Raw genomic sequence first — 11,516 nt, 5'->3', positions numbered from 1 at the left:
GTTGCTAGATTGAATCAAGTTAAAAATATGTTGTTCTGCTCCTGAACAAGGCTGTTAACCTACTGTTCCTAGGCTGTCATTGTAAATAAGAATTTGTTCTTAACTGACTTGCCTAGTTAAATGAAGGTTAAATAAAAAAAGGTAATTCTCAAATTAAAATATAGTAGTTTTTTGTGTGTGATGTCATATGAATTAGTATTTGCACACCACTTAGGCAAATCCCATTGAAATTTGATTATATATCCTACCCTAGTGGATTGGAGTTAGGCCCCTCTGAAGTTTGGCCTGCCTAAAGCACATGCAACAGTTGTGATAAGCATTCCTACATCATGAAATATGTTCAGTGTGACCACTTGTCTGAGTGTGGTAGTAGCCTACAGTCTAATAGAACACGAATAGATTGCATGTGAAGAAAATAATCCAGTATAGTCAGTGACACTGTCCAGATTAGTAATGTCAATTAATTAAAGGTGGCGTGTTCTACAAACTGATCCTGACAAAACCCATTGGTTGTAGTTTGTTAATAATTTATGCCGCGTTCATGTGCTATTCGGAACTAGGAAAATAGGAAATTCCAGAAAATCGGAAATATCCGAGCATGTGAACGCGGCAGTAGGCTTTAATGCCACGTTCAAGTGCTAGTCGGAACAAGGAATCTCGTAAATGTCCCACTTGCTAACTGTTTGAAGTTACACACGTGCCGCATTCAACGAATCAGCAAATTGGACATTCCAGAGTTTCCTAGTTCCGACTAGTATATTAACTCCGCATAACTGCAGAGGTGACGTCACCGGGTTATTCAGACCACAGGTAATCCGTTACATTGACCAGATACTCTAGCGGCCGCTCTAACAAGGAAAATAAATGTATCCAAAAATGGAACGCAGTCTGGAGGAGACAAGATCAGGTGGGACCATTTTAGCCAATGAGAGTGTAGATACGTGAACAACAGGCACAACAGTTTCCAGTCACAATTGGTTATATTGTAATAATTACAAACACTTGCTTGTTGGTTTTATTTAGGCGGAAGGTTAGCAGTGTGGTTAGGGGTAGGTTTAAAATCACACTTTAAGAAGATACATTTAGAAATAGGCGGGGTTTATAACTGTGGCTGAGGTAATAGTGACGACCAGGCATTACTCCGATATAAAGTGTTTTTTTCTCAAAGTTTCCGTGATGTCACGTGTCCTACTTATATTAGTACACTGGTAATAACCGAATCCTTACGAAACTTCTATTCGATCAAATAAGATACACGTAGCAAATAAGCAATTTATGTTTTTGTTAACCAAATTAGACACTCTCTCGTTGACCTCCACGCAAAAACTCATCGCTTGGTGAGCGAAAAAAACGCCATCTGCTGGTTAAGACATATTTGGGTCTAGTTATACCTCTCGCTTCGCTTCTTCCTCTCTGTTCAGACCCGCATACACAGAGGGGTCCCTCCTGACTCGAAGAGCAAGTCAGAGTACAGTACTTTACAGCCGGGTCGTCAACATGACTTCCATCTTTTGAATGGATGTCCTTTTAAAAGAATATGTCTGATGAATAGTCGACTTGCTACATTTTACGAGGAGGGAAGAGATTGACCAAACTAAACAAGCATTCACTGGGTGCGGCATCTCTTTGCCTCCCAAAGGGGTGATCGATCGGGCGCTTCTTCTGTGGTAGCAGGTAGCTAGCTAGCAGCCGCAGGAGCTTGTCTGGTGTGACTCCATTCATTCACAGCGGCGGCGAAGATGGTGGACCCGGCGGAATGCACCATCAAAGTGATGTGCCGTTTCAGACCATTGAACAAGTCAGAGGTGGAGAGAGGGGATAAATACATACCCAAGTTTACAGGGGAGGATCAAGTGTCTATCTCGGTAAGTTGGCGTTCAAACACGGCAAACATTGGCCTACGAAAACAGTCCCCCGGCCTTTGTAATGCTAGCTAGGCTAACGTTAGCTAGCTAAGCACTAACTAGCTAACGTTAGCTTGCAAAGCCACACCAGCCAAGGGCACTTTGTTTACCCCTTCTCATAATACCTAGCCATATTGATGTATTACTGTATCACATTCAAATATCTACAATTTCGCATGAATCTCGAATCGATTCAGAACACATGACGCCCGCAACACCCTTGCGCGCCAGCTAACGTTAACTCCGCTAGCTAGCTATCTACTGTTTGTTTTGCTGTCTAATTTGAACTAGCAGCTAACTAGTTAGCTAAAGTAAGTTATTTCCGCGGCCTACTTTTATTCATTGACTTGAATTTAAAGAAGTGTAATTATCTTGGGAGGGGATGGCCGTACAACTGATTTGGCTATCAATCCTGTATCTTAACTCTCAGCCCTATTTTCGAAGTTGGCTACCTACTTATGATCGCACAAATGTGGCTAGGTATCTAACTATCCGTCCCTTGTGCGGTATTGAAATAGTAGCTTGTTACTAACGTTAGCTACCTCGGGATAGCCACGTCGCAGATGCCATCGTCTCATTGACAGCTGTCATTTTTTGGGCGTATTGAATGGGGAATGGTTTAACTAACTAGGCCCGACAATTTACTGCAATTAAAATTTTCCCATAACGGACTTCAGATACGGTGGTATAGAGCCGGTGCTTTGTTCTGGAATAACAATTTGGGGTGCAATACTAGGATAGAAAACTTGCAGTCAGGTGATCTCACCTGCTCAGTACACTACCCCACCCCTTCCATTGCCTTGTAAAAAGGAAAATGACAACGACCATAACTGCTGGGACAAAATGTATGGACTTCTAAGTTACAAGAGCTTACCACAATAAAAGCACAAACACTTCCCTCAATTCTGTAGCCTAATGATGTTCATTTCATGAATGAAAAACAGTTTTTTAACAATTCCCAAAGAGATGTGGGTGAATAGAGGTTGAAAACTGGAGAAAGAAGTCCCAACAACAGTGTCAACTGTACTGTAGAAGCCAAGGGTGTGGCATCTGGTCATAGTGACTGAATACACGTTTGTTATGTCATGTGCTTAGGAACAAAACTTTTGGCCCCAAGCATAACATATGATCCACAGCAGCTTAACTTTCTTCATCTTTGAAAGATAAATTGTCAGGCTTATTTATACTAAACTAAGAAATAATATTTTCCTTGTCTTTCCTATCTCTCTGGAGCGGAAACCATGTGTCCTAATGACACCCTATTCCCTATATAGTGCACTACTTTTGACTGGGGCCATACCCAATATAGAGCATGGGGTGCAGTGTGTCCCACAACATTCCTCCATATGAGAATTCTATTTTACAATGTAACTGGGAACAGTTGAATGGATGGATGAGGGGTGTGGTGTTTTTATGGGGGAGGGATGTCATGTCATTTGAGTAGGCAGTGACTACTGGAAACATTTCTTTGTCCAGATTTCTTTTAATAGAAGCTCACTATGCTTAGTCTACTTCCTAGTACGTCCACCCAGACCTCAGGGTATGAGGCCCAAATGGCGCACTCTTCCCTACTTTTGACTGGGGCTCTGGTCAAAAGTAGGGTTGGACTCACTAGTAGTATTAGCAAGGGTGGGCATCCCTGGGAAGGATACATATTTTGTTGGTGTTGACCAGTCTCTGCCTTTGCATTCATTTGAATAACGTTGACCTTTGGTGAGATGTCCAGCTACTGCCACAGGGTAACCTATAATCCCATTGGCAACCCTAGTGTTACCCATGGCAAGACTACCCAAATACTGTACATCAGTCATGGCCCAGAGACTGACCCTGATGTGCTGGAAGATTGGGGTGTGTGTGTGGGGCTTGCCTAAAACCTGACATTCCAGCTGTTTCTACCAGTCAGCATCATGCTCATTCTAGTTCAACAACCCTACTCTTCTCTGCTAGGAGCGATGGATTGTGCTTTTCAGAGAAGCAGGCACACAGAGACAAATTGGCCAGTTTATAGTCCAGTAATGGAGGACAGCAGGGAGACTGTGGTATAGTATTAGATCCACAATCTAAGAGGTTGGCTGGCTGCAGGCACTGGCAGGAATCAAAACTGTGGAATAATCTGTGTCACAAATGGCTCTGTATTCCCTACATAGTGCACTACTTATGACCAGAGCCCGGGGGGATAGGGTGCCATTTTTGTCGCAGTATTGAACTACTTATGACCAGAGCAAGAGGAATAGAATAGGGTGCCATTTGGGACACTGACATATAAAAGCCTGAGTCAGTCTGATGATGAAGTCATTTCCTTTATGGGTGGTTCCATCTCATTTCAGCAAGCCATGACACTCACCATCTCAGATTATTCTAAAATCATTTTTGTAGTTAGAAATGGATAAGATTAGCATTCCTGCAACATTATTTTGTTGAGTTAGCTTGGCTTCTCAGAGATCAAATTGTAACTGATTGCATCCAAATTGCCGTTTTAATGTATAGGATTCATCTAATATTACCTAACAGCTGATTTGGACCACACTTTTTTTCTTTCTAACAATGAGTAAGACATGAGGAATCCAAAGAAATGGTCAAACGCCATGTCCCATCCTACATCCTGTTAGTTCCATGTTCTGACCGCTAGACGGTGCTGTTCCTGCTATTAGGTGAACTTTTTTAAAGAATCCCCCACCCTCAATGTTATTAAAGGGATAGATCACCCAAATTACAAAATGACATTTGTTTCCTTAACCTCTAAGCAGGTTATGGACAAAGTATGACAGCAACCCATGATTTGGTTTTGTTTACCCGGCACTGTTTTACAAATCCAATGTGTGGTATCTATATTAGCATTTTCGTGCTTCATATCCACATCCTCTAAGTAATATCATTGAGTTACACAATACATATTTACATACTTTGGATAATTTGGACATGAAGTGTCAAAATGCTAATATAGATACCATTGACTTGCATTGGATTTGTGGCACAAATGAAAAAAAGTTAACATTTGAAATGGTGGACAACAAAACCAAAGCATGGATTGCTGTCATAAGGAAACCAACATGTAATTTGGGTGAACTATCCTTTTAACATGGGGGGGTAAAAAAAGTACCCAATTATCATACTACTTAATTAAAGATAACTTAATAGAAAATGACCCCAAAAATTGTCAGACTCCAGTCACCCAAGTCATAGACTGTTCTCCCTGCTACCGCACAGCAAGCAGTACCGGAGCGCCAAGTCTAGGACCAAAAGGCTCCTTAACAGCTTCTACCCCCAAGCCATAAGACTACTGAGCAATTAATCAAATGGCCACCCAGACTATTTACATTGACACCCCCCCACCCACTGTAGCTCTGCCTGAAGCTCAGTATAATTGTTATGCTTTTTGTTCTACTTTAGAAGTAGAAGTACTTATTCCCCTTTAGAATGGTTCTGTTTGGTGCCAGCCCAGGAGAATCAAGTCAGTGTCCCAAATGGCATCCTATTCCTTATGTAGTGCACTATGGGCCCTGGTCAAAGTAACACACTACATACAGAATAGGGTGCCATTTGGGACACCACCAAGGCTTCCTAATAGAATGGCGCAACCCATCACTACTACCAAAAAGCCTAGTCCTTGGCTGGCATTTTGGTGGTGCTCACAGGCACATAATCAGAGTGATCATTCAGAATGAGAACACCCCACGTCGGTGTCAAGGCAGCAGAACCATAGATAAATACTATTTTGGTAGAGCTCAGTTATGCACAGTCCATAGCAGCACAACACAAAGGTTGCGTCCCGATTCTCCATCCTTCTCCTGAAGTGTGCCCTTGCACACGTTCCGTCATGGATTTAAAAGCATTGGATTGGTTCAAGCATTGGCTGGAGGGAGTTTCCACTATTGTTATTCCATGTGAGAAAGTGCACGCTTCGGGAAAAGGGGGAGAATCAGAATGCAAACAAAGATTAGGATCGAGGTAGTCAGACTATTGCCAGGGTTGTAGATGGAGGAACTGTAGTGGATAATTTTGTCCTACTCAGACTAGTCTCAGACTAGACGTAACATAGTGAATGTAAATCCGGGTCACTCAAATTAGGATGATATGTTACGTTTGGTATGGTTACATAAGACAGAAGGTTACTTAAGGCAAAAACAAAAGTACGGTTGCTGGTTCGGGGTGGGCATATAATGTGAACGTCTAGCAACCCAAAGGTTGCGTGTACGAATCTCATCACGTACAACTTTAGCCGTTTAGCTACTTTGCAACTACTTAGCATTTTATTTAACCCTTTAACCTAACGGCTAACCTTAACACCTAGAGCTAGCTAGCGTTAGCCACAACAAATTGGAATTTGTAACGTATCATACAGTTTGCAAATTTGTGACATTGTACATTTGAGCAAATTCGTAACATATTGTACAAATTGCCATTTGTAACCTATGAGAGGGAGTGTCTCGGAGTTATACAGAATAATAGGAAATGCTCGGAGACCACGTTGCTGCTCTAACACCATCACTCACACAGAGCGGTACAGTATGAATGTCAGCAGCACACAACATTTCATCAAAATAACCATACAGGTTGTTTCCATTTATGCTGGCAGATATGAACATAATGTTACCCACAAGGAAAGCTTCTGTAGCTTTTAATTCCCAAACTGTTTTAGCTACTGCACTGTAGTTTGACTATTCCATTTTATTTCCCCATACTTTTTAATGACTTTCATTTGGCCAAGGAAAGTAGACATTTTCTCTTTCAATGCACCGTTTTTAAAGTAGGCTAACTCAATAAAAACAATTGTTCTCAAAACAAGGTAAAGTAGGCTTCTAGAGATCCCGCCTCTACAATGATGGAGGGAACGCTGTGTCATCCTAAAGAACTCCCTCTGATGTAAGCTGTAATGATTGATGTTGGCTGCTGCTGTCAAATGAATAGCCTGAAGTGCCCTGCTGATCAGTTGCCAGTCAGTAAAGCCTTTGCATCTTCCAGAGACACAGAGGGAGGATGCTGATGTTTCTGAGCTGTCTCTGGCCCTTAGTCACACTGAGAAGGGAAAGGCCAGGGCTACATCCCAAATGGCACCTTATTCCCTATATAGTGCACTACTTTAGACCAGGTCCCATCAATTGCACTGTATAAGGAAGAGGGTGCCATTTGGGACTCAGCCTTGGTCTAGTGTGCGGTGGATCTCTTTACAAAGGAGTCCATTAGTGGACACAAACCTAATGTTGAAAAGGCTGTGTTTGGACTGAGTTGGTCTGGTGGTGAATACCGTATACTGTAGTGTTTCTCATTGACCTGCTGGACGGCTAATGTAATCTCTTGTGCCTGTTTTGAATACCTGTCTACCGGTATTTCAATTGTTGGTTGATTTGTTCATTATAGAATAATGGTCATTGGTAAAGTATTAAAATGGAGGTCAAGTGTCTAATATATACAGTGGGGAGAACAAGTATTTGATACACTGCCGATTTTGCAGGTTTTCCTACTTACAAAGCATGTAGAGGTCTGTCATTTTTATCATAGGTACACTTCAACTGTGAGAGACGGAATCTAAAACAAAAGTCCAGAAAATCACATTGTATGATTTTTAAGTAATTAATTTGCATTTTATTGCATGACATAAGTATTTGATCACCTACCAACCAGTAAGAATTCCGGCTCTCCACGACCTGTTAGTTTTTTCTTTAAGAAGCCCTCTTGTTCTCCACTCATTACCTGTATTAACTGCACCTGTTTGAACTCGTTACCTGTATAAAAGACACCTGTCACACACTCAATCAAACAGACTCCAACCTCTCCACAATGGCAAAGACCAGAGAGCTGTGTAAGGACTCAGGGATAAATTGTAGACCTGTACAAGGCTGGGATGGGCTACAGGACAATAGGCAAGCAGCTTGATGAGAAGGCAACAACTGTTGGCACAATTATTAGAAAATGGAAGAAGTTCAAGATGACGGTCAATCACCCTCGTCTGGGGCTCCATGCAAGATCTCACCTCGTGGGGCATCAATGATCATGAGGAATGTGAGGGATCAGCCCAGAACTACACGGCAGGACCTGGTCAATGACCTGAAGAGAGCTGGGACCACAGTCTCAAAGAAAACCATTAGTAACACACTACGCCGTCATGGATTAAAATCTGCAGCGCACGCAAGGTCCCCCTGCTCAAGCCAGCGCATGTCCAGGCCCGTCTGAAGTTTGCCAATGACCATCGATGATCCAGAGGGGAATTGGAGAAGGTCATGTGGTCTGATGAGACAAAAATAGAGCTTTTTGGTCTAAACTCCACTCGCCGTGTTTGGAGGAAGAAGAAGGATTAGTACAACCCCAAGAACACCATCCTAACCGTGAAGCTTGGAGGTGGAAACATCATTCTTTGGGGATGCTTTTCTGCAAAGGGGACAGGATGACTGCACCGTATTGAGGGGAGGATGGATGGGGCCATGCATCGCGAGATCTTGGCCAACAACCTCCTTCCTCAGTAAGAGCATTGAAGATAGGTCGTGGCTGGGTCTTCCAGCATGACAACGACCCGAAACACACAGCCAGGGCAACTAAGGAGTGGCTCCGTAAGAAGCATCTCAAGGTCCTGGAGTGGCCTAGCCAGTCTCCAGACCTGAACCCAATAGAAAATCTTTGGAGGGAGCTGAAAGTCCGTATTGCCCAGCGACAGCCCCGAAACCTGAAGGATCTGGAGAAGGTCTGTATGGAGGAGTGGGCCAAAATCCCTGCTGCAGTGTGTGCAAACCTGGTCAAGACTACAGGAAACGTATGATCTCTGTAATTGCAAACAAAGGTTTCTGTACCAAATATTAAGTTCTGCTTTCTGATGTATCAAATACTTATGTCATGCAATAAAATGCGAATTAATTACTTAAAAATCATACAATGTGATTTTCTGGATTTTTGTTTTAAATTCCGTCTCTCACAGTTGAAGTGTACCTATGATAAAAATTACAGACCTCTACATGCTTTGTAAGTAGGAAAACCTGCAAATCATCAGTGTTCAAATACTTGTTCTCCCCACTGTGTATATATATTATATATATATATATATATATATATATATATATTATATATTATGCTACCACAGAAAATAGGCCTCAAGTAAATGTCAACATTAGAACAAGTTTCTGTTTCACTTTTCTTGTCATTCTGCTATTCTTGTACTCTAGGTATCCTTTGTTGCTGATTCACTTTTACCTATTGTCTACAGGGTAAACCGTTCATGTTTGACCGAGTGTTCGGGTCCAATACGACACAGGAGCAGATGTACAAAGCCTCTGCTCAAAAGATTGTTAAAGGTAAGGAAGGATGGATACAGCGTGCCCAGGTAGCTAGCTCTGGTGCTGTGCTAGCAGTGTGAACCTTTTGGCAGTTTAAAATGATGCTTTAATAAGTTCTCCATGTATTTTCCTCTGTACACAGATGTGCTTGATGGCTACAATGGGACTATATTTGCCTTTGGGCAGACATCGTCTGGAAAAACGCACACCATGGAGGTGAGCGAAGGGCCTATACAATACATGCTTAATGTGTTTGGTCAAATGCTTTCAACCAGCGTTGGGGTCAATTCCATTTCAATTCAGTCATATCAGGAAGATAACACATTCCAGTTCCACATTTTTCTCATAGGAAGGCATTAAGTAATATTGGAATTGGAATTTAAGTTTACTTCCTGATATGGCGGAATTGAAACGGAATTGACTCCAACCCTGCTTTCAACTGTTCTATGATTGACGGGAACCTGTCTCTGTCCTGTAAAGGGTAGCCTCCATGACCCGGATGGTATGGGGATCATCCCCAGAATAGTCCAGGACATCTTCAACTACATCTACTCCATGGATGAGAACCTAGAGTTCCATATCAAGGTATGGAGCACTTCAACCACACAGCTGGCCTCAAGTGCTTCTATTGCGAATTGGACATTTTTAATAAACTTATGACCGAGTACATTCTGCCCGTCCGTCCCTCACTGGGCGCTGATCTGCTAGTTATTCCATATCGGCTACATAATACTAATAAGGATTGTTTCTAATCAGAGGTATCTCTGTTGCAGGTTTCATATTTTGAGATTTACCTGGACAGGATCAAGGACCTACTGGATGGTATGTACTGTTTGTTGTGGCACAGCAGGCATCCTCATTTGACCATTCTGGAGATATACAGTGCCTTCAGAAAGTATTCATACCCCTTTGACTTATTCCACATGTTGTTGTCTTACAGCCTGAATTCTAAATGGATTTCAATCGAATTTGAAATACAGAAATGTATTCACACCCATAAGTCAATACTTGTTTATCAGCTTTGCACATCTGGATTTGGGGATTTTCTCCCATTCTTCTTTGCAGATTTCCTGAAGCTCTATTAAGTTATATGGGAAGCGGTGGTGAATAGAAATCTTCAAGTCTTTCCAACAGATTTTAAATGGGATTCAAGTCTGGGCTTTGGCTGGTCCGTTCAACGACTATCACATTTTTGTTCTGAAGCCGTTTCAGCGTTGCTTTGGTTGTATGCTTGGGGTCATTGTCCTGTTGGAACTTAAATATTCACCCCTAGTCCAAGGTCGTTTGCACTCAGAAGCAGGTTCCCATTAGGGATTTGCCTGTATTTGGCACCGTTCATTGTTTGCTTTATCCTTTACCATTTTTCCCGTCCCTGCCGCTGAAAAGCATCCCCATAGCGTGATGCTGCCATCGCTATGCTTCACGGTAGGAATTGTGTTAGAATGGTGAATAGCTGTGCCTGGATTTCTCATTGAGGCCGAAAAGTAATCGTTTTTCTCTCATTAGACCACAGAATCCTTTGCCTTATGCTCTCTCACATGCCTTTTTGCAAACTCCAGACGTGCTGTCTTGCCTTTTTCTCAGGAGTGGCTTCCGTCTGGCCACTCTCCCATAAAGCCCAGATTGGTGAAGTGCTGTAGAGACTGTTGTCCTTCTGGCAGGTTCTCCTGGCTTAGCCAAGGAACTCTGTAGTTCTGACAGTTTGGTCGGATGGCCACCTCTAGGCATAGTATGGGTAGTTACATATTCTTTCTCAATTTACCAATGATGGTCACTATCAAACGTTCAACACTGTAGAACTTGTTTGATACCTTTTCCCAGATATATGCCTCCTAAATGATATCTCTAAGATCTTCAGACAGTTCCTTTGACTTCATGGTATAGTTTCTGCTCTGACATGAACTGTCAACTGTGAGACCTTATATAGATGGTTGTCTCTTTCTAAATCATGTCCAAACAATTTAATTGGCCACAGGTGGACTCCAATCAAATTGTCGTGAAATCTCAAGGATGACCAAAAGAAATTGGATGCACTTGAGCTAGGGCTGTGGCGGTCATGACATTTTGTCAGACAGTTATTGTCATGCAAAAGTCTGCCGATCTCGATGTAATTGACCGTTATTTAACATAAACACGTTTAGTATATCCGGGCCTCCACGCAATCAAGCTGCATGCTAGCCGGTGATGCGCACCGTTGGAACATCTACATAAAAAAATTGAATATACACAATCACAATAAACCCATTATTTATTTTAGTCAGGTCTAAAGAAACATGATATGAAGAAAATGTATTTCAGAAGATGAGACTGAGTTGATAACATAACTATATGTTATCTAGCTATGCTCCAT

At 42.1% G+C, this 11,516-nt stretch overlaps 1 protein-coding gene across 1 annotated transcript in view; it reads left to right on the top strand.

Annotated features, from left to right (window-relative positions):
• Positions 1-1,401: 1,401 nt before the first annotated feature.
• The window catches only part of LOC111973111 (kinesin-1 heavy chain), a 30,849-nt gene continuing 20,734 nt past the window's right edge, over positions 1,402-11,516 (top strand). The window contains exons 1-5 of the mRNA XM_024000351.3: positions 1,402-1,865; positions 9,097-9,184; positions 9,309-9,382; positions 9,647-9,751; positions 9,940-9,988. Of these exons, the coding sequence (XP_023856119.1) occupies positions 1,740-1,865; positions 9,097-9,184; positions 9,309-9,382; positions 9,647-9,751; positions 9,940-9,988 (442 nt within the window). The 5' untranslated portion in view covers positions 1,402-1,739. The remainder of the gene's footprint in view (positions 1,866-9,096; positions 9,185-9,308; positions 9,383-9,646; positions 9,752-9,939; positions 9,989-11,516) is intronic.

Source organism: Salvelinus sp. IW2-2015, linkage group LG14 (genome assembly GCF_002910315.2).
Source record: "Salvelinus sp. IW2-2015 linkage group LG14, ASM291031v2, whole genome shotgun sequence".
NCBI lineage: Eukaryota > Metazoa > Chordata > Actinopteri > Salmoniformes > Salmonidae > Salvelinus > Salvelinus sp. IW2-2015.
The sequence above is the reverse complement of the archived record's forward strand: the minus strand, read 5'-3'. Positions and strand labels throughout refer to the sequence as shown.